General features: G+C 35.1%; 3 protein-coding genes across 3 annotated transcripts; 2 read left to right on the top strand and 1 right to left on the bottom strand.

Moving 5' to 3' along the window:
* Positions 1-2,261: 2,261 nt before the first annotated feature.
* Positions 2,262-3,792, bottom strand: LOC140776183 (peroxidase 2-like). Its single transcript, XM_073119801.1, has 2 exons — positions 3,433-3,792; positions 2,262-3,239 (listed from the first exon to the last, which is right to left on the bottom strand). The coding sequence occupies exons 1-2, from the start codon at positions 3,673-3,675 to the stop codon at positions 2,472-2,474; spliced, it is 1,011 nt and encodes a 336-aa protein (XP_072975902.1). The 5' UTR covers positions 3,676-3,792; the 3' UTR covers positions 2,262-2,471.
* Positions 3,793-15,979: 12,187 nt separating this feature from the next.
* On the top strand, positions 15,980-17,366 carry LOC140776134 (peroxidase 2-like). Its single transcript, XM_073119721.1, has 2 exons — positions 15,980-16,302; positions 16,421-17,366. Exons 1-2 carry the CDS (start codon positions 16,072-16,074, stop codon positions 17,156-17,158), a joined length of 969 nt encoding a protein of 322 aa, XP_072975822.1. The 5' UTR covers positions 15,980-16,071; the 3' UTR covers positions 17,159-17,366.
* A 5,459-nt stretch (positions 17,367-22,825) lies between these two features.
* LOC140776512 (peroxidase 2-like) lies at positions 22,826-23,876 on the top strand. The gene is made up of 2 exons (XM_073120243.1): positions 22,826-23,035; positions 23,139-23,876. Exons 1-2 carry the CDS (start codon positions 22,859-22,861, stop codon positions 23,874-23,876), a joined length of 915 nt encoding a protein of 304 aa, XP_072976344.1. The 5' UTR covers positions 22,826-22,858.
* Positions 23,877-24,421: the final 545 nt, after the last annotated feature.

Raw genomic sequence — 24,421 nt, 5'->3', positions numbered from 1 at the left:
CTCAAGCCGATTGCCATCCATTGGTGGCCACCGCAGTCGTCAAAGATCGCCACATGGCCGAACTGCTGTAAGCAGAGGCAACTATTTATATAGTAATTAATTGTGATAGACTATAGGCAAGAGACGAAGTTTAAAACTTGGATGATATATTGTCTAAGAGTTGTAAGTACTTCTTGTTTCTATGATTGGATGATATATTGTCTAAGGATTCCTATCTTTCTCAAAATTTTAGACATAGAGGGTTAGCTTTCTAGATGATGAACATAGACCTATTGTTGGCGCATTGAGATCCATAATAGATATACAAGAGTTGTATAGAAGATATTGTTAGTTTTTTGTGATTGACAAAATTGTGAGAAAGCAAAGTCTTTTATGATGTAAATTTTTTAGATTTGTCGTAAAGATCAATAGCGCAACCTCTTCCCATTTGGAAATCAAAATTAGAGCTATTTTTGTTTGAAGAATAGTATTGCTGGAATTCTGTTTGAAATCCATTCGAATAAGATTGAAACCCGTTTGAACGAGATTTTTTGAGAGCTCACTGTATCCAATGTGGGAAAGTCGTTCGAACGAGATTTTCTAAAAAGCTCATTGTATCTAATGTGGAAAAGGCGTTCCAACAAGATTTTCTAGAGAGCTCACTGTATCCAATATAGAAAAGGCTTTTAAACGAGATTTTTTGAAAAGCTCATTATATCCAACATGGGAAGGGCGTTCGAACAAGATTCACTTGGAATACTTGGGCGTTCGAACGGAATTTAACTCGTTTGAACGGAGCGCAGAAAAATTATATTTTCAGTCAAAGTTGTCATCAAATTAGGGCTTTTGGGACTATAAAATAAAGTCTTGAGAAAAATATTAGGTGCTTTTGGGAGGTTATTGAAAATATTTTGAAAGAGCAAAAAGAGAAGAGTTGGAAGAGTTGAATGGTGAAGTTTTTGTACCATATTTTGATGAAGCTCTATTAAATTCAAGATTGGGTTCACTATTACCTCAAGGGTAAGTCTTCAACCTTGAGGGTCACTAAGGTTGAACAGCAAACACGAGAAGCGATGTATTGAGGGGTAGTCAAGCAAATTACTTCAGAAATAGTTGTGTGTAACAATGGACGATCTGCATGTATTTTGTAACCGTTGATTATTATAGTGCTTGGTTTGATCCTAAAAAAGGGATTCGTGGTTTTTTTTACCTTGTTTGATAAGGGATTTTTTCACATTAAAAATATTGTGTTTGTGTGTACTTTTGTATATCTTATTTAGCTATCGTTTAGCATTTTAATTGAGTGAACATCTTATGCGGTAGACAGACAAGTGCAGGATGAGGACTATGCGCTTGTGCATTATTCTATAATACGCCACTATGAGCTACCACGCATATCTTTGTATCTAAGGCTACCGTAATTATTTTAATCTTTAGCGATGTTGGGGGGGATTGGACCATGCATACATATAGTGTCAGAATGCATCCAATGAATTGTATTATGCAATGTACAACAAGTAGTACTAGAGCTAAGAATATATATATATCAACAATATCGCTAAGCTCTTTTCTAATTAGTTTTTATGGGACAAAGAATGGGTCTTAGATGTCTCCACATCATTGGCCAAAAGAAAACCACCAAACCTACGCATGAGAGAGCTAGGGAGCTGGCTATCTGCGATCTTAGGACTGTAAGGACTTCTTTGGTGATTTAGATGATGCTCAACTCAGACCATTCTGAGGGTATGCTCAAGCTTATTTGTAATAGGACACCTTCCAGGTTATTGCTGTCACCAAACTTTTTTAGATCTAATTTCTAATAATGCTTTGCAGGGAGAAGGTCCCTAAGTACTTATTCTCTATGAAAAAATAGTCTCTATTAATGCCTATATAGGACAATCAAAGATGGACAGTAGAATTGGTACCCTCATCTGCATGGTGCTGTGCATTAAGCTGAACGTCGCCATGCATGGATGGAGTGCTATGAGGATTCTGTATGATCATATCCAGTTGGCTTTGTCAATCTAGCTTGTTGTTAATGAAAACTCGCGTTCGATTCAAATATTTGTTCGAGACCGACTTTCTCCTTTAATAAATTAGTCAAACACGAGTCAGGAATTTAGCTCAAAATTAAATACTAATTATTTTGCACAGCATAACATCAATTGTCAAAAGCACTCTGACAATCCTATTTAGAAGATTTTACATGGTATATGAAAAGGCTAAAGTGTCAGAAAAAAATAAGAATTTGTCTGCGAAAATGAGTACGTAGAGTTTATACGTGTAATTAACCCATGAACTATTAATCAACATTGATATGTAATGATTCTTGTCACAACTGGTGGGCATTTGTAGAAAAAGTAATTCTATTTACTGGTAGGATTACAGTATTATAAAACTAAAGTCTTACACCAACATTTTATTGGAACACAACGAAATAGTAGAACAATACACACTGCAAACCAGCTCATCCTTAGCAAGTCATCCATCATTTAGTTCACAAACCTGCAACTCTTCCTGATCTCGCCCTGGTTTCCGGTGAGCACCTCGACGTTGCCCATGTTGATCATGGACGCCCCAAACTTGAACTGCCAAGTACCCGGCCTCTTCGCGTTGGTCGCCACCAAGGCCGCCGTCTCCCCACTCGTAAGCAACGTCTGGTCGGACGAGAAGAGAACCTTGTGAGCGTTCACGTTCTTGTAGTACTGGTTGTCGAGCTTGTTCGGCGTCACGATATCCTGGTCCACCGTCGGGTCGAGGCTTCCAGTCGACGGGCATCTCGTCTTCAAGAACGCGGCAAAGGACGGGTCCATCGAAGGGTCCTGCTTCTGCGTCGCGCTGAAGTTGAAAAGACGGCGGGAGAAGGACGAGCAGAGGGAGCGGCCGATTGAGTGGGCGCCTGAGAGAGTGACGAGGTCGTCGACAGATAAGCCTTTTGAGGCGAAGCTGGCCTTGAGCTGGGTGAGGTTGAATATGGGAGGGGGGAGGTTTTGGATCGTCTCATTCGCAACAGAGATCCTGCCGTCGCGTCTTCCGGAAGGGATGGAGTACCTGACGACGCCGAGGAAGTCGGCCGCGTCGCGGGCCGCAAAGGCGATGATGTCAGCGCAGGAGACGGTCCCGGGGCAGTGGCGTTCGACCGCAGCCTTTGCGTCGTCGATCACTTCGAAGCCGCGAAGGCTAGGGTTGTTTGGCGGCCCTGTCTTTTCGGTATTTGGGTTCGCCGGGGTCGGGTCGAGGAGGACGGAAGCATCACAGCCCTGGTACAACGAATGAAATAATAAAAGTAAAATTATCCTTCTCTATCAGCTTAAGTTTTTAAACTAGTTACTAAATTAATATGATATCAAAATAGGTCGTGACATGATGGTTCAGAACTGTTCATATATTTCTGAAGTAATAGAGTTGCATCTGGTTTACATATATATATACATATGTGTATAAGTTACGTACCCTAACAAAGCAATCGTGGAAGAACATTCTAATGACACCAGCGCCAATGCCAGGATTCTGGGCCACAGCCTTCTGCACCACCTTTCTCACAATCTTTTCCGCCTTTGGGCACTTGTACTTGTAGAAGCCAACTTGGAGTGGGGGGTTAGCAGAGATGAGAGGAAGCATGGCTTGGAAGGCAATAGCGAAGACGAGGCATGAGAACAGAAGAGGAACCTCAGCTCTTCCAACTGACCTGCTCATCTTTCACCAGTCTTGTGTTTGGAATTGGATGGTACGAGAGTTCTAAAGAGAAGAGGAAAGATAGCAAGAAGAGGAGTTCCGATGGAGAGGTGTTTGTGGGTGTTGCTCTTTATAGAGGAACGGGGGTGGAGTGCAATTGATCAAGTAAAACAAAGTATAGATAAGATATATAGAGTTCTCCTCTTTTTTGTGCTATATTTTTGTGAGTTTAATTGGTCAGCAGACATAGCCAGCCCTAACTATTAAACTAAGCTTTTGACTTCCATTGGTCGGATGGCTGTACTGAGGTCGAAGTAGGTGGTCGGTGGGCTGGTGGAGTTAAACAATGTCAAAGCCTCCAATTAAGATGTAATGACTTTTTATCAAATAATCTTTCGTAATAAAGAAAATATAGAAAAGGGGGAGAAAATGATATAATAAAAAGTTATATTTGTGTAACACCACCTGTCAGGATACATTTTTTTAACAAAATGTCTCTACAAATTTTTTCTACCAGGTGGAAAAATGGAGAAAAAGAGGGTATCTTTGTTAAAAAAAACTTAGAAATATTCCCTTAAATTTTAGAAAAATGGAGGCCGGTATTGTTTTTGAATTAGGTAAAAGGATGTAGGTGGTACATAAATTAAAAAAATAAATCCAACAGTTAATTAAAGTGCAAAACCAAGTCAAGATTAAGAAATATATTCTTGAAAACGAATTCTAGAAAACGACCCATGAACGAGAGAAACAACTGGGGTCTACATCCGTGTGACAGTGTTAATTTTGTCCATCAAGAAAGAAAGTTCCTTACTTCAAATTATTGTTATTATTATTATTATTATTATTATTATTACTGTTTACATCCCTGCCTTAATGTTTGTTTGTTTGTTTGTTTGTTTTTTTTTTTTTTTTTTTTTTTTTTTTTTGTGTGTGTGTGTGTGTGTGTGTGTGTGTGTGTGTGTGTGATAAGTAAACCTTTTGAACTGTTGAATAATATTTCACTTCTCAATTATCTAAGATATTTAAGTGTAGTTGCTCGTTATTATTATTTTAGTTAAAATTTGCAGGTATAAGATACTAATTATATTTTTACGGGAAATTTGCATATAATAACTTGTCTTTTAATAAAATTATTGTCTAAACATTATATTTTTACTATGTTTAAATTAAGCTCTATCATTTAGCGAATATGTGCAGAAACACATCGCTATTAAATCTGTTAGTTAAACTTAATCAAATATCTGAGTTAAGTTAACTATATTAAAAAATTATGAAAACATCCTCAATAAAGTCATACTAAGGGCATTTTAGGTATTTTAGAAATAAGGGTATTTTAGTTATTTTAAAAATTAAATAGTTTTATTTAATAGAATGTTCTTAGGCTGTTAGTTTAAATTTAACCCATAGTATTTTCTCCATATATTCACTAAATTATAAAGTTCAATCTATAAATAGTAAAAATATAAAACATAAACCATAACTTCTTTATAAAATAAGGTGTTATATACAAATTTACCTATCTTTACTTTCACGTGGTAAATGGCCTCCCTTGCTATATTCTTATTCAAAATTTAAATTACACCTTAACATCGTGAAAACAATATAAACTTAATTGAATCCATCCATTAATGGGTTCTATTAGGCATTTATTTGCCCCTAAGATATCTCCTATTTAATAGAATTATATATATCTAGTTTTTAGAGTGAACTATTTCATTATCAAATCGGTAAGTAATCGATGCGATAAAAACTAGAACCAGAGACTATGCAATCCGGCTGTCTTTTGGCGATCGACTAGGTCATATACTTTTACAAAGTTAATTACTTATTTTTAATATTTAATTACTCTATTCTATACTCTAATGATATTTTATTCTTGAGATTTTTAGAATATTTAGTCTTTTAAAATTAGTTTTTTTTTTGTGCATATATACTCTTAAAAGACCTTTATTTGTTTGTAGTCCATCTAAAATTTATATTTACATATATATCACCTAAGATACACACTTTTATCATATATATATATATATATATTAAAATTTTTATCTTTTTTCATAAATATCTGTTCGAGTAAACTCCATTAAAATTTAAATAATATAAATATAAAAAGATAAAAATATCCTTATTTTAGTTTTCAAATATTTATTATATTTTTATATCTTTTTATTAAATAACTTAATTTAAAAAGTAACCACGAGAGTATTTATATAAATGGCATGTTTCAAGAGATATATATTTAATTAGACTACTTTTGCATATTTCTTTTTTCAAATTTTAGAATTATCTAGAATAATCTATATATTATTTAAATATTTAAAAAATAGTAATATGACCGACAGGCCGAGTAAACTACTAGTTGAACTAATAACCCAATGACCCGAACCTCTGATTGGATTAATATTTTAGTTTGATAGTTTAACTATTGCGTATTGTAATTGGCAAAATAATAATTTTATTCGACTCTCTAAATTTCACTATAATTTAAAATTATATTTGGTGAGATTTTATTTTCTAAAAGTGCTGGGTTACTGTCTCGTTGTCGATATTCTTGCAAATGTCTTTCTCAATATGATTAACTGATTGACATGAGCCCTATTGTAGATAGTATCTTCTAATTTAATCTCATATATCTAGATGATACTGACATATTCTACATCTTAATCTTGGTTCTGGTGAGAGCTTTTTCGTGTCAATACTTTAATTGGATTATGAAAATTCTGAAAACGAACTCTTCATTTTTTTTTTAAAATTTAAATATAGAGGAGAGGAGCTCTTGCGTCTTCTGGGAGAAGTTTTGGACCTGCTATAAGAGTCAGAGAAGCAATGAGAGGAGTACGTATATGCAGTACTCAAATGGTGGAGGAAGACTGAAAAAATTCCAAATAGTAATAGATTAAAAAAATATTAAATATTAGGAGAGCTAACATCAGCATTAAATAGAAAATTTACTATCAAGATGCTAGAAGTAAAGGATTACTAATTATTACTCAAGATAACTACAAGCCATAATGCTAAAAATATAAACCATCAATGGTAGAGAAGAAAATATGAGATTTACATGGTTTGATGATGTAATTATATCCTCAAGCGATGTAAAACTTTAATTTACTAGTCGAGACACAAATACAAGTATTTTTATGCCTTTAATTTCTCCCATATATAATAGAGAAATAATTTAGGAGCTCTCACTCTTCTATCTCTATAATCCTGAAATTTATTATAATGATATTCTTAGGTGTAACTTACTGAAGAGAAACTTACAAGGCATATGAATGGCTACCCTACTATATTCGAACATCCTTTTATAAGCCCTTTTTTTGATTGAGCCAAGCTAAACATATATAGTAGAGTCAAGTCTAACCTTAGATTGCAAGTCCTTTGGTCTGCATATCTAATTTCTTGTTCTCAACTGCTATAAACAATCATAAAAATTAAATTACAACTTTAATATGCACTTAAAAGAAACAAAATACTTATTCGATGCTATCCTTGTTAATGTAGTAACAAACATACCTTGACTATTTGCTATCAGTCAGAGAGTCTCAGAGATAATAAGGAAGTGTTTTTAGGAGAGTACTTGATAAAGTAGATCACACACAAATTTATTTTATTTTTATCACTCTAAGCCTAAGGGTCAACTCTCTATGAATACAAGAGGACTGAAGTCAGTCTCATAACTTAGTGGGTTAAATATTTAGGCTAAGTCGACCCTATCAATGAACCCTAGCTTAGCTGAAGCTATTACATTGTCGAGCTACTTTATCAAGAATGACAGTGAGCCATCAATGGAGCCAAATCAATCTCTCAGCGCAAAGAAATATTTTCTACCTTTTTTCTCATCCCCCATCATTTTCCTACATAATTTTTTTTGAGATTAAAATATCCTTACTATCTCTATGGTGGACCCTTCATCTAGAATTCACTTCAATTAGGCAATAAAAATAATGTTAGGTTTTGTAAGTGACAAATTCGACCAAACACAATGATTCACGCTGTATTTTTCCTAGTTAACTATGAATTAATAAGCTATAAATAAAAGTTTGATTAAAGGAAAATATGAAAAGAAGCTAAAACTTTGAATGAGATTGTCTTGGAATGCTTGGACACTTGAACACAATAACGAATTAAAGATAATTCTCAAGTCTGATTTTTTTAGGAGTAATTTTCTTTACACCTAAAATACCTTACTCTCCTAATGTTGTTGGCAGAATTGATAAATTGACTAAATTAACTCTCCACTTATAATAACAAGATAATTAAATAGCTTAACTAATATTAAATATTTTAATTTTTTCAAATTCCTTCATTGCCCTCTACCTTAATCCCCTTTCTAAACAAAAATACTTCATTATTCCTCTCTCCTACCATATCCCATATCCCATATCCCACCTCGACAAGGGATGATGGACCACAAGGTTTGGTTGTGGCTTGGAGTCAGTTTAGGTTGGCGAAGCCGGGGGGAGTCAACGGTATCAAGATTGTGCATGAGCTTATTAAGCTCGATGCTGTAGGCTGATGCGAACTGGTTAGATTGATCGCATCATGAGGACATTGGATTCGATGAATCAAATCTAGTTATCTTATTTATTTTGCTTATATAGTTTAATTAGAATCTAAGTAGGTTAGAGTTTATTTAATTAGCTAAATTTGTTAACTTTTATGCAGTTTTAGAAAAATATTCTATAAATATTTATTAGTTGATCGAATATTATAAGACTACTTGGAGAAAATCGAAGACGTCCTGATCTATAATTTTGGTATTCAAGATTTCTCCAAATTAGGACTCCATCTATGGCATAATGAAGAAATATTCTGAAAAAAATAAGAAATGCTGATTTAGCTAAGTCATATTTATCTCTAGGTCATATTTATCTCTAGGTCATATTTATCTTTAATGTAAACTTTTAAGACAAGCTTAGTTAATCCATGTAAGCCATTAAAGTAATTTTAATTAAGTCACGTAAGCCTCTAAGGTAAGTTCAATTAAATCATGTAAGCCTCCAAGGCAAGTCTTAGTTCAAGTCGTATAAACCCTTAGGGCTAAGTTTGAGTAGGACTCATTATACCTAACCTCTATATATAGAGGGGTTATGCTTTAAGCATCTAAGCATTGAAGATTAATTGATTTTAGTTTTTCTTATCCTTGCATTTACTGTTTTTATTATAGCCGTTAGATCGTTTTTTCTTTCTTAGACGTAGATCTAAATTAGAAACCCAAATTCTATCTCTAACCTATAGCCACCATCACCTCCAGCGACCCTATTATACGACCATCTATCACCACCCTTGGCCATCCGCTACCTTTCGACGATCGTCGTAATATCGAATATTTACCATTTTACCCTGTTCTGACTTTGCTCTAGTATTTTAATTATATTTTTTTATCTAGACATCCAATTGATGTGAAACTAGAGCCATTAGAACCCTATATGGTGAGGCTACCACCACTTAAATTTTTATACATTTAGATCAATCCAAATTTGGTCCATAACATAGGCCTCATTAAGACTAACGGGAAAGCTGTGGTCAGTGAGCCTTGAGGAGGCAGGTGAGCGATCCCGACATGGATGAGGAGGAGGGGGTAAGCCCCTTTATGAGATCATGGAGTCAAGTGCAGATCGATCAAGTCTTCGTCTCCTTTCTCTTCTTGGTAGTGGTTTTATCAGGAAACGACGTAGAGGTAGGTGTGGGAGGGTGCATATTGGGTCAAATCTTGACCCGGACTTGGTTTAGTTGGGGGCACATTGGATCACTACTGTTAGAGAAGGTAAAGATGATGGGGGATGCTGGAGGTGATCTGGCGACCGATGGCAAAGGTGGAGGAGAAGGTGACGAGGAGACATGTCCGATCCCTCCCTTCTCCCCAATAGCTCTTGCAAGCTCTTCAGCAACCCCACCCACCTAGCAGCCGAAAACCGCTCATCTATACCTTGTCGTCTCCTCCATCCTCGTTGCCACCCCCACCGTGATCCACGACGCCACTCGCCTTTACGATAACCCCTTTAACAATGCCACTGATCGCCGTCGGATTTGCCTCCGCTGGCCACACCTCTCTCTCGTCGGGAGGGGTTGGATGAGGAGGAGAAGGATTTAGCAACCGTAGTGACGGTGGTAGAGGGTCGGGTGGAGGGTTTGGTGCTGGTGGTGGCGCAGGAGAAGGTGTGGGTAGTGGCGGTTTGGGTGCAGTAGCTGGTGGCGGTGTTAGAGGAGAGGAAGAGAGGTTATATAAAGGGGTATTTTTATCATCATAAATTTTTTTCTTAGTTGTTCATGACTTACATGTGTTTACGAGGGGTATTTTCATTATATTATTGTCACGTGATTATTACATAACAACTTATTGATGGAAATATATAACGGAACCATAACGGAAGGTGTCAAGTGAGTTATTTTTGAAAGTTCAAGGGATCAGTGTGTATTGAAAAAAAAATTCAAGAGGTCGATGTGAAAACAGGTAAAGTTCAGGGAGTGAAAAGAGAATTATCGCTTATTCTTATGTGATCTTGCTTTTCTTTTGAGAAAGATATATAGAAGAAGAGCAACCTAAGAGTTTGTGGTAACTCTCAAAAGCTATAGTTTTTTTTTAGAGAAATTGAGTGTCTTAAAAGCGAAAGTGTAACTTTTATATATTTGATCATTGTGGAGTCTAACTACATCATAAGTTGTGTTTGCTATTGATTCGATGATCACAAACATGCCTTCAATTTTAAGGGTCACTAAAACCGGATATCAAGTAAGAGAAACAGTATATTAATGGGGGAGTTAAGCAAATTACTTTAGTGATAATTATAGAGAATAATAAATAGACTGTAAGTATATATTATATAACTATCATTATCATAATGCTTGATTTGATCCTAGTCAAGAGATTCATATTCTGTTTATCCTTAGTCGACGAGGATAAACAGAATAATTAAGTATTAGAAATTTGTATATGACACCTTAAATTTTAACAAAACTATAGTTTACACTCTATATTTTTACTATTTATAAATCAAGCCCTATAATTTAGCGAATATATACTAAAAATACTTTTAACGTTATATATGTTAGCTAAACTTAATTAAATATACGTGTTAAATAAACTATACTATAAAGATTACGAAAATACCCTCAGCTAAGTTGTACTTACCCTATACTAACTAAAGTTAACCCAACTAAATTAAACCTAATTAAACTAAACCTAACCTAAACTTAGGACATTTTAGTTATTTTAGAAATAAAATATCTCTAATTAGTATTTTCTGCCCATATTTACTAAATTATAAGACTTAATTAATAAATAGTAAAATGATAGGATGTAATCTACAATTTCATTAAAAGACAAAAATATGATATGCAAAATTCTCTCAGAGGATTACTCCAATCTCAATAGACACCGTGCGTAGAACACCCAGAGTAGGTAGGCAGGCCACAAAACCACTGGCGAAGCCTAAAGAGAATGACATCCAGGATTGTGCTTCATAAAACAACAACAAAAGAAAAAGTCCCTCTCTTTCACCTTTCTTTCTCCGTAAGCTGATCGCGTCTTTGATAGGAGTTTTCCTTTTCTTGAATAAAACTAAGCTGTCCCTGTTAACGCTACTGTCGAAAGAGAAGCACCAAATTCGACTTAACAACTGCTAAGACTGCTACATCTCACCTTAGTATGACAGCAAGAACGAACTTTATGCTAAAAGGAAGTTAATACTTTTATAATCATGATGAGAGCTTGCTATTCTTCTTCCTTTTTTCCTCTCTCTCTCTCTTAATATAAACATTTTATACTTCTAATATGCAATCACCGGTAACTCTATGTTTAAATTATTTTGAAAAACACCACTTAATATGCCCTAGAAATTTTTTTATTTCAGAATAACAACTAAACTACAGAATATAAATATTATTCATCAAATTTCTATTTTATACTACACGTCAACCTAATTACTAATTTACCCTTGATATGTATCTTATTAATCTAAAGAATAACTATTTCTAAAATAAAAATATTAATTTAAGAGTAATAAGTATCTATTTTAGGATTGATCTTATTTTTAAAGTATACGACGATTGAGTATTTAAGTTATTTTTAATCCAGCCCTTCTTTGTTTTCCTATAATATTTATATCACACATTGAATTATTTTAAACTAACTAATCTTTAATAAACAATATCCAAATATGAGTATTCTATTAGTGACACTAAGTTTACTTTTTTTAAATACAAAAGAAAATTGCTCATACCTTTCTTTCATTTTGCTCTTTTATTGAGTATACAACGGCGAAATTCACTAAATATCAATCCCAATCCTTAGGGATGAGAGTTAATTTATAATCTCTATCATATCATATGCTGACATAAAATTTTACTTTTATTTTTCTTCCCTAAGAGTTCTACTAAAATTAACAAATACCAGAGATCATGTCTATATAATTATTCAAAAGTCATAGAATTTTTTTTTTACACTAAAATATACGCACACATCCTGTTTCATTAGAAACTATAACAGTTTCGTGCGTTGAAACCAACCTTGTAAGACAACTTCTATACCAACATCAAAATCAAAATATGAAATATTAACTACACAACATAACCAACAATACTATAGACATCAACTTATAAGATATACGCATCAAAAGTCATAATTAGAGATACTTAGTGAATAATTTTATGGAGTATCGCACAGTTTCAACAGTTGAGTGAATGGAAAAAATATTAAAGGTTGTACTATTTAATATATTCGTCATTGCTGAGATTGTCAAAATCATCAAAATAATAAGTCTAAGAATTCTAAAGATAGCTAGATATTTCCAACAGGAGAGTGACGAGTTTGTAGATTGATTTTAACTGCTAATCAATCCTAACTATAACCTTAACTTAAATAGGGCCATAAAATCCTTGATAGATCTCGGATAAAATGTTAATGCAGCCGTTGATAAATATAGGAATAGAATCTTATTTTAATAATTCGTTACATTGGAATGCATTGAATTAGTCCAAACTGCCCGGTAAAACTGGGTCATATTTTATGCATCTCTAATTTTGGATCAGCATCTCCATTATATAATAGCTACATAAGATATAGACGTGATACATATGAGACCACGTTTAGCACTGGTATTATTATAATGTGAGAAATAATTTGAGTCTTAAGTGTTAAGTCAATTATTGGCTATAACTTATATAGCAACCGAAGCTTAGGAGGAGGATTAGTCAATTATTGGCTATAACTAATATACCAACCGAAGCTCACGAGGAGGATTAAACGGAGGTTTTGACCAAACTAGCCCTCTTTTATATTTTATTTATCTAAATAAACTTCTTCTTAAATTTAATACCAAAATAGATTTGTAGTCTTAGATAAACTGCTGATATGTTCACATTTTACCTTTAAATAAAAATGCCAAAAATTTTATTGTATAAACTCCTCGGTGTTTTATGTGTAGAAAAGGTTGAAAAGATGAGCCCTAAAGAATAAAAAAAATTTTCAAAGTAAATTTAGGTCTTCTTTTTGCAATTTTGAGCCCATTTGCTTTTGGAAAACTTTTTCATATTTTCATAACTATATGTTTTATAATTAAAATAGATAATCGAGTACAAAGTTACGACATTATAAATTTTTTTATTTTTATTTTTATCTAATATTGATTAGATCAGCATATTACTTAATAAAATGCTAATCTGTTTCATGTTTTACTGTAGAAAGGATAAAACACTTAACAATTTAATAGACTATTTTTAATATTAAGTTTGGGGACTAAACTATTTTAGTGAAAAATTTGGAATAGACATGCATATATATATATATATAAACCAGAAATGTCACAAGCTTAAGGGCCCACATTTATTAATCAATTGTAGTATTTAATGAAACTTGCACTTGTGGAGATTTCATACCCTAAAGTCAAAGATGGTAGTCCAGAAGAAATTGAAGAGAATTGTACCAGAATTTGTGGACGCGTAATCTTAGTTGTAATGAACTAAAGACAGATCATATATGATTTTTTAATACAATGATTAGCTATTGCTATAAGTTATTATCGTTGTGATTTTGCTTTCAAGGCCAGCCTATAATCATATAACTATCATCTCCAAAGAAGATAACAACTACTGTAGGTGAGATCGAATGACTTTGTTAAGGAATAAAAAAATTAAGACCATCTTTTGCGGAAGAATAATTAATGTGGGTTATAAGGCCTAGGGATCCTGACCTTGGATTAATTCCTCCACCTCTTCACCTCTATTATTATGATTTTAATTAGTCCAACAGGTACTCTTAAGACTATTGGATAAGTTACTGCCATCTGCGTGGTTAACTATTGGCTTTCGCCAATCTGCCATATGTATAAGAAAAATAAAATATACAATTCCAATCTCTTCTCAGTTCGTTCCTACAGTCGTAGATAATTTATAGTAGCTGTTTCTTGATTTTGGCCGCTGGTATTAGCTTCATGTTATTATAGTGAGATCTATAGCATCACGTACTTTACCATTTAATCTAAAAGTTAACTGAGATGATACGTGCTAATGATAAGATTTTATGCAATTTATTACGGGCTGATTCAAATCTATAACCTCTATTGTGCATAGACTATCAGGATCCAACTACTACTACAGATAATAATTATTATTGTAACACAAGATAAGGTTGCAGCTCGCCTAGTGGACAAACAAATCTCTAGTCAATCTCTACGAATATAGTCAAGTGGCAGTGCTTAACATTTAAGAATTTATCGATGAAATTCTGTAGCATCATGAAATTAGTGGTGATAATTCATCTTACAACAATAGACTACATAAATTTCTAAAAGAAAGAACGATGGATCTAGGCACTTAAGTAGCTGTCTGTCCTTATACTATTGTTTCCATCTATTTGCACTTTGTTATTACCATGTACATCCTACTTGTATTATGTTAGTTTTAGACTGATATTTGTTTAGTTGAAGCTTTTGACTGGTCTAGTTTCTGTATGCTAAATAGTTAGAAGAGAGAGCTTTAGTGGTGCATAGGTGCATAAGTCATTGAATGGCTTGGTGGCTTCTATTGCAATCCTTTAATTTGGTGAGGGTACCAAAAAATTTCTCATCTAGTAAGCAGATTTTATTGATAAGTATTTGGAAACGATAGTCTTGGCATTAACTAAAAGCTTCCATTGGTTTTTATATAAGGTTTTTTTTCAAGGCTAATTCTACGTGCACTTCTTTAAATGTAAATCAAATACCACCGTAAATTTACACAAATTTTATTTATTTAGTTGTGAAATGTGGATTGAACTATACCGATTAGCTTGAATAAATTAATATAAGAATTTATATTTAATTACTAAATTATAAATAATTATGATCAATAAAATTAGTTTAAGATGAAAAGACTACAATGTCCTCGTAATAGACTGTGTAAAGCTAAATGAGAGAAGATAAATAATTACAACTTGTTACGCAAGTATGATTATTTTCGCTAGTTATTTTTAATCGATCGAATGTACTTTAGCTACAGAGAAGTGAGCATTTGGCTGATGTAATTTTAGTTATTTCTTACAAATATAATTATTGTTTAGAAAACAAGGTCAGTGATTTACCTAATGTAAGATTTAATCAAAATATATATAAGTAAACATTTGGCTATGAAATATATTTAATGAAGATCTAGTTCAGGAATAACTACTCCTTATATACCAACAAAATACGTTGGCTTGTAAATACGATATCCTTTTTTTGTTTGTTACAAGATAGTAATGGCAATTTCCTGCTCGACATCATTGACAGACTCCAAAGTAAAAAGATGCATGGATGGAGGACCCTTTAAATTATGACGCAAAGTTTATTATTATTATTGATGAAGACGTGGAAGTTGAGTTATAGAGGATATTTAATCCTTTTTTGGTTGTTCTTTTCATCCAAGCCATGCAAATAAAGAGAAGGTAATATACGAAAGCAGAGATAAAAGTAGTTTCATATCTTAATTAGTGAAATTATTTGTACTACAAAGCCCATAAACAGTGTTGGGTTAGTCGCAAATTCCAATTGAGCACCGCACATAATGTCGAATGGGGATTAAATATTTGGTTTGTTAAATATTGTTTGAAGTCAAAATGGTTACTTTGTCGGTTGCACCGCATCTTCTCTTGCATTAAAAAGAAACAGTAAACGACTCTTCGAGGCCATCACAGACTCGTGAGGAATAAAAGTCAAAAATCCAGCTTGTGCTGCCCACGTTCTATAGCTTTACTTCTTCAACTAATTGGGCATAAAAAAGAGGAGAAGACTCTCTCACTTATCTTTGGTTAATTTACTTGCTCAGACTCATCCCTTCTCATCTATAAATAGCTATCGGCATGAGCAGCTCTTCATCATCAGCTACCTGCTTTTCCTCCACTGCTTTCTTTGTTTATCTCTCTCTCTCTCTCTAAGATCTAGCATACATATACATATAGTAAAGATGAGCAGAGGTAGCGGTCAGCTTCCCCTCTTGGCCTCATGCCTTCTCTTTGCATTGGCCATCCAAGCCATGCTTCCCACCTCCTCTGCTTCCCTACAAGTTGGATTCTATGGTTGCACGTGCCCAAAGGCTGAGCAGATTGTGAGAAAGGTGGTGCACAAGGCTTTGGTCAAGACTCCTGGCCTTGGCGCCGCCCTTATTAGGATGTTCTTCCACGATTGCTTTGTTAGGGTAATTAAGTTATACATTACAAATATATACTTTTTTATAACTAAATTCTTATTCTTTATAGAATTTACATGTATATAAGAAACGAGACTATAATTACTTTTAATTTCTTTTGGACCAGGGCTGTGATGCTTCCGTACTCCTCGACCCAACACCAGCCAACCCCAACACTGAGAAAACTTCCCCTCCAAACAACCCTAGTTTGCATGGCTTCGACGTGATTGATGAAGCCAAGACTGCCCTCGAGCACCACTGCCCAGGCATCGTCTCTTGCGCAGACATTATTGCCTTTGCCGCTCGGGATGCGGCTATATTCCTCGGTGGCATCAAGTATGACATCCCTTCTGGAAGGCGAGATGGAAGAGTCTCCATCGCGGCTGAGGCGCTCCAAAATCTGCCCCCTCCTTTCTTCAATCTAACCCAGCTCATTGCTAGCTTTGCTGCCAAAGGGTTATCCGTCGATGATCTGGTCATCCTCTCCGGAGCACACTCCATCGGTGACTCCCACTGCTCATCGCTCTCGCTCCAGGATCCATCGATCGAGCCATCATTTATCACATTGTTGAGGAGCAAATGCCCACCGACGGCAAGCCCTACTACGGTTGTGGATCAAGATATTGTGACGCCAAATAGATTGGATAACCAATACTACAAGAACGTGATAGCTCACAGAGTATTGTTCTCTTCCGACATTGCCTTGCTGGGTAGCCCTCAGACGGCGGCCTTAGTGCAAGACTTTGCAAAGCACCAGCGAATCTGGAAGGCAAAGTTTGGGGATGCCATGGTGAAGATGGGCGACATCGAGGTGCTTACTGGAAATCAGGGTGAGGTCAGAAAAATATGCAAGGTTGTGAACTAGCTACCTAGCTAGTTTCAGTATGACTTGCTACGCATATAATGTGGCTTGCTGAGGATGACTTGATATTTGTTTTCTTACGTGTATTGTTTCATCGCTTGTGACTCATTGAATTAGTTAATGTTGTTTGTCTTGATTTAGTTCATTTCCTAATATTGTTTGTCATCAGTATGATGCAAAATAAATTACCATGAGGTAAATCTTTATGCTACCTTTGAGTTCTTATGAACATGATTTATAGTGACATGGTAAGTGATGGAGTAAGCATCGCAGAAGAATTCATGATGGTCCAAAATTGTCAAAAGGATCGCTGTTCAAGTTGAATTTATGGGTCCTCGGATGACATTGTTAAACTAAGCAAGATTATACCTTATTTTGGATGGAAACATTGTTCAGAGCAAAACTTGATAACATTGAGCCCCATAAATATTTTTGCAAATTTCACCATTTAGGTCTCCAAAATTTTAAATTTGCTATTTTAGAAAAGATCTTATCAGCTTAAATAACCTTTTGCAGAGATGTCAGAATCAGATGATCCTTTTAGATTTTGGATCTCCACGATTAGATTCTTCTTCTTCTTCTTCTTCTTTTTGGGAAATTTGATATTTGCCCTTTTGGATTACTTTTGTATTGTTGAATGATTATAATATGAGGATTATTGGAGATTGGATAAAGCTATTAGAGTTTTGTTTTTTATTTTACTTTTGGTATTCTCTTGAATCAACAAGTCTCCGATCATTAGAAAATTAATAAGATTGAGAAAGGTGCTCTCGCTCCAGCTCATCGACATTCAATCCTTACATGCTCCTTGCATTAGTTGGTATCAGATCTTGTCCTCTTTCTTATACCATGCCACTGAGAAGATGTGTTGGTGTGTAGGACGACCTTGGTGAGGTGTATGATCATGATTTTGATGATGTCGCTCGTTTGACAGGTCTAGGCGTTAACGTTAACTCAGTAGGCTACTGCATTGAAAACATTGGCCCAACAACAACACCACCATCCTCTTTCATGTATTGGATAAGGAGGAGGTATATGATTGTGTGAATTGTTTTGCTAGTTATTAGTCAAATGAAAGAAGGAATCAACAACAAAGTCAATATTAAAAAAAGAGGAGACAAAAGCTACATAGTTCTCTTAATCTTTTTCAGAATCATCATCTGACTCATCTTAGTCATCCCAAGTGACTTTCATAGCTTTACCCTTCCTCTTAAGATGATTAGGACATTCCTGTGCAATTTATCCAAAACTAGAACATTCAAAACATCGAACTTTATTATCAAAATTCTTATTTTTCTGTTTAACATTGTTGTTACTCACTCCATTATTCGAATTCACAGGATTGTTCTTTTCACAAAGATTTTGTTTTTCTTAAGTTTCTCAACATTTAACTTGTTTGGCTTTCTAAAGAATTTATTGAACATTTTAACAAACAAGGCCAACATCTCAATAACTAAATCACCTTCATCGTTAGACTCCTTTAAATTTTGTTCAACAGTGGTTAGAGCCATATCTTTGGACTTTCTAGGTTTAGAAAGACTGGACTTAAACTTTTGTAGATTTCCTACCAATTGTTCAACCTTTATAGAATCGATGTCCTTACTTTTCTCAATAGCGGTAAATTGTGCTTGAAACCTTTCTAGGAGAGACTTAAGGATCTTACGAATAATTCTGTTTTCAAAATTTTTTTCTCATAGGTTGAAACTAGGGTTGACTATATCACTTAGCTTTGTATAGAACTTATCAAAGGTCTCATTCTCCTTCATACAGAGAGTTTCAAAACTAGTAGTCAACATTTGAAGTTTCGAAAGTTTTACTACTATGGTTCCTTTATGAGTGGCTTCTAAGATCGTCTATGCTTTTGTTATTTCACAAGTAGATATTCTTCTAAATTTATCTAAGAAAACATAACTAAAAATAACATTTATTGCCTTGCTATTCCAGCTAACCTTTTCATAATCTGCCCTATCCCAAGACTCAATAATTTTTTCAACAAACTTATCATTCACTATGTATGTTGGTGCACTCCAACTGTTCACAACGGCTATCCATACTCACTCATTTATAGATTTCAAGTAAGCTCTTATCCTAGCTTTCCAATATCCAGAGTTTGATCCATTTAGAATAGGAGGTCTAATAGATGATTGTCCATCTCTATGAAAATCCATGCCTAGCTAATCTCTCTCTAAGGGTAAGAGAACCTACTCTAATACTAATTAAAAAAAACCTAGCCACACGTATGCATGTAAACCCTATGCAATGATATCACCCCTTTGCTTAAGTAAAAGCGAAATAAATATTAAAAAATAGAAGCAAAGATGGACACTAACATTTTTACGTGGAAAAACCCAAACGGGAAAAAAAAATCACTAATCCAAACTCGGATCAAAACAAATCACTAAAATAGTAGCAGTTATAAGACTGACTTATAAAACAACCCGTCAATCCTCACGATTTTATTTCTCTTAGTTTTGCTCACTAGAACCTATGATTCACCGTGATTGATCTCCAACCTCAGTAGCCTTTGAGATTGATTCTTTGTCTAGATGACCCTTAAGACGAAAGCTTGATGTGATGTAGAAGAGACGAACCTTGTTGGTAGAAGAAATGATATAGCCTCAAAAACACTCTTTCAATTGCCTTCACCAACCTCCCTTGAGTTAGGGCATTACAATGCTTATATATGTAACTAAGATAGAGCCAAGTCCAAGTCATATCAAAACTCATGTAAGTTTAAAATTTATATATTACGTAGGTGCATTTGAACACGGCCCGAGTGCGTTCGAACGAGCTTGCTTGTTCTTAGGTGCGTTCGAACGTGATGACTTGATTTTCACTGGTTGAGTTTGAACACGCAAATACACTCCTCTGTATGTGTGAACGTGCTGTGAACATATGTAGGGTGCGTTCGACTGGTAGAAAAATATTTTTTGTATTTGCGAACGCTTGTACACACGTTTGAATGGCTTGAACTCGTTCTCTGTATATGCGAATGCCTATGCACACACTCGAACGGCCTGAACGCATTCTTTATATATGTGAACGCCTGTGCATGCGTTCAAACTACTTGAACGTGTTTTCTGTATGTGTGAACGCTTGTGCATACGTTCGAATGCCCCGAACACGTTCTCTATATGTGTGAACTCCTGAGAGTGTGTTCGAACGCGGTGCGAACGTAGAAATATTTCTCCTTTGATCTTGAAATTATTAAATCCAAATATATTCAAAACTTGTATAAAATTCTCATGTATATGTATAAAAGCACTTAGAATATTTTTTACACAATTGCCAACACTAAAAACCTAACACTACTAGATTTTGTGGTTGAGCCGCTGCAAGGTGGCAAACCTCCGAAATCACTAGATCTCACAAAGGTAAACTAAAGATAGTCATTATTGAAGTTGAAGAAGATTATTTGCTCAGCATTCCTGCACCATTACAGGAGGCTGTCTTACCGACGACTTAAAATATGACAAGGAGTGTGTACAATGGACGATTACACCTCTTAATTCTATTGACTATACACAATGATCTTTCTAAAATAGAAGACCGTTTGGTTCTTTGCTAAATTGGAGGTATGTGTTAACAGGTTCCCTTTTTTATACACTATTTCATAATTATACCCAAGTAGCTTGAATATCTATCGATGTTATGCCACTACATATATTCACTAACTCCAAAAGGATTGCAAAGTCTATTGATCAATGCTGATAATGAAGCAACGACCAATGAGACAATACTCCTCTATATGATAGCACAAAGAATTGCAAACATCTTCTGCTAATAGGTAGATAGTTGTTAAGATTTAAGATAGAGCCTTATTAAGGTAGGCCTGGGGTCAACCATCTTGTATGTGAACAGGTCCAATTCCAATCTTGAAAGCAACACACTCAATAATGAATATATTTAGAAAATTGGCTAGAGTTAAAATGAAAGCAGAGGTCAGGGCTGCATTTCAACTTCTCAAATGCATCACATTACTTGTCTGTCCATCTAAACACAACCTTCTTCTATAAAAATGTTAATGGGGCAGTAAATTTTTTATATTATTTGATGAACCGACAATAGTAGCCCATAAGGCAAATGAAACATTATCGTATGTTTGGATGCAATACACATTGACAAGAGTTTGGTACATATTGAACTTAGTTGGGCCACGAGTTGCTTGTGGATATTTGAAATTGGTGTGCACTAATACTGGTAGGTGATCTCCGTAAGGCTGATTTAATAAGACTTATGGGACAGATTTCTAGGAATTGTTGGAGGTTGTGGAGTGATTTTAGACTAAATGAAAGATTGTGGAAAGGCATAGCTAGGTGGTAGGATGATCTAGGGCGTATAAACGATAGATGTGAGAAAGAGTATCTTCGGGATAAAAAAAAGTCATTAAGAAGAGAGTACCACAAAGCTAGAGAAGTACTTGCTACAGGAATTTCCAAAAGAAAAAGGATGGATCTAGAAACTTAGGTATCAAACCCCGGTGCTCTTAAAAAAGCACTGCTATGCTGCTAGTTGGCAAGAGGCCAAGAATATTTTATAATAGTAATACCGAAATTATCATCACTGTTTTTAACAAATCAGAAGAATCAAACTGCAAGATTGACATCTACTTTTGATCACATCTCTAATTTTGTTTGTAGAAACACGAAATGTAAAAGAGCTGCAGATTAGGTTAGGTTGCCCGTGTTAGTAGGAACTGTAACTTTGTGTACCAGGATAGGCTGAACCTCTCTCTGCCTATATACTTTGGGTTGTATTTTCAGTTTTGAGACTGTACTCTCTTCCCAAGTGTAATAAAATTAACTCGGTTAGCAACTTTTCTTTTAATTAAAAAGAAAATTTGGCTGTCAATATTCATATCTAGTCGTATAATTTGGATCTATATATTTGTACTTTGTTATTAGCATGTGCAACCTACTCGTACTGTACTATGTTTAGACTTTAAAATTGTTTAATTAGTGTTTTTGATTAGTCTATGTCCTCACATCAAAGAAAATTCTCAATTAGATGAGTTATAAACTTGTTTACCCCCACTAGTTTAGTTTTGATCAATGGGAATGCCACGAAATCATGGACTCATTTTGTTTGCTACGGGTATCAAGAATCATTTAGTCAGCTAATTTAATTGAACAATATAGATATCTACCTCGAAGTCACCTACTTGAATAAAATTCAAGTAAGTTTGTAACTCACATAGCACGGTACAATATTTAATGTGCAGAACTAGATTAGTAAAAAAACTTGTTTAATTGTTTAGAATCTCAGTAAGTACTTAGGAAGGATTGGTACAACCGACAAATATTTGGATTGAGTATGAGTTTGGATTAAATATTTGTCGGTTGTACCAAATCTTCTATTACATTAAATAGAAATTGTAAACGCCCCTTCGAGCTCATTCGTCAGAAATAAAGTCAAAATTCCAGCTTGTGCCACCCACGTTCTAGCTTTTACTTCTTCAACCTAATTTGCATAACAACGAGAAGTCTCTATCGTATCTATGCATGGTTTACTTGCTCAAACCCATCCCTTCTCATCTATAAATAGCTACCAGCATGAGCAGCTCTTCATCATCAGCTGCTAGCTCTTCCTCACTGTTCTCTCTCTCTCTCTCTCTCTAAGATCTAGTATACATATATATATATAGTAAAGATGAGGAAAGGTAGATGTCAGCTTCCCCTCTTGGCCTCATGCCTTCTGTTCGCAATGGCCATCCAAGCCATGCTTCCCACCTCCTCTGCCTCCCTACAAGTTGGATTCTATGATTGCAAGTGCCCAAAGGCTGAGGAGATTGTGAGAAAGGTGGTGCACAAGGCTGTGGCCCATACTCCTGGCATTGGTGCCGCCCTTATTAGAATGTTCTTCCACGATTGCTTTGTCAGGGTAATAAAGTTATATATTACTAAATATATTGTTTTATAATTGAAAATTTCTTCTTTCTAGAATTCATATGTATATATGAATGAGACAATAAATTTTGGACCAGGGCTGTGATGCTTCCGTACTCCTCGATCCAACACCAACCAACCCCAACACGGAGAAAACTTCCCCTGCAAACAACCCTAGCTTGCATGGCTTCGACGTGATTGATGAAGCCAAGGCTGCTCTTGAGCATCACTGCCCAGGCATCGTCTCTTGCGCGGACATCATCGCCTTTGCTGCTCGAGATGCGGCTAAATTCCTTGGTGGTATTAACTACACCATCCCCTCTGGAAGGCGCGACGGAAGAGTCTCCATCGCGGCCGAGACACTCCAAAATCTGCCCCCTCCAAATTTCAACCTCAATCAGCTCATCGCCAACTTTGCATCCAAAGGTTTATCTGTCAACGATCTTGTTACCCTCTCCGGAGCACACTCCATCGGTCAGTCTCACTGCACGTCCCTCTCGCTCCAGGATCCATTGATCGACCCATCCTTCATTTCATTCTTGAGGGGAAAATGTCTATCAACTGCAAACCCTACTATTATTGTGGATCAAGATATTGTGACGCCAAATAAATTAGACAACCAGTATTACAAGAATGTGATGGCTCACAGAGTGCTATTCTCTTCCGACGAGGCTTTGTTGAGTAGCCCCCAGACGGCGACCTTGGTGGATGAGTTTGCGAGGCACAAAGGAGCCTGGAAGGGGAAGTTTGGAGCTGCCATGGTGAAGATGGGAAACATAGGAGTGCTTACTGGAAACTACGGTGAGGTCAGAAAGACGTGCAGCGTTGTGAACTAGCTAGCTAGCTAGTTTTAGTATGACCTGCCATGCATATGTGACGACTTGCTCAAGATGACTTGGTATTTTTTTTCTAATGTGTATTGTTTTACGTCGCACTCTGTGAATCATTTAGCCTGTTTATGGTGTTTGTCTTGTTTAATATCCATTCTTTTGTTCTCATTTTGTAGCTATTGTTTGTCATGATCAGTGTGATGTACAATAAATTGCTTTGTGCTAAATCTTTCTGCTGCCTTCCGGTTCTTTTTACCATATTTTTTTCGATCCTTAGAACATGCACGGGAGCCCTATTTCTTATTTAGAAACAACTCTTTTCTGGTTACGCAAGATGGATCTAGTACATCCAATTTCTTAATTCAAACTAATCATGTTAGCCGAGAATAATAATACACTAAATAGAAAAATCAAAGCAATAAAATAAATACAAACCGATAAATAAATGCTGGTAAAAAAACTATTTTGACATAGTGATAATAAATAGGAAAATCAAAGCAATCAATCAAACAAACGCCAAAACTTTTACGTTAAAATACCATTATGCGAAC

The sequence above is a fragment of the Typha angustifolia genome, chromosome 14, assembly GCF_048772165.1.
Source record: "Typha angustifolia cultivar Huaian chromosome 14, ASM4877216v1, whole genome shotgun sequence".
Taxonomy (NCBI): Eukaryota; Viridiplantae; Streptophyta; class Magnoliopsida; order Poales; family Typhaceae; genus Typha; species Typha angustifolia.
The sequence above is the reverse complement of the archived record's forward strand: the minus strand, read 5'-3'. Positions and strand labels throughout refer to the sequence as shown.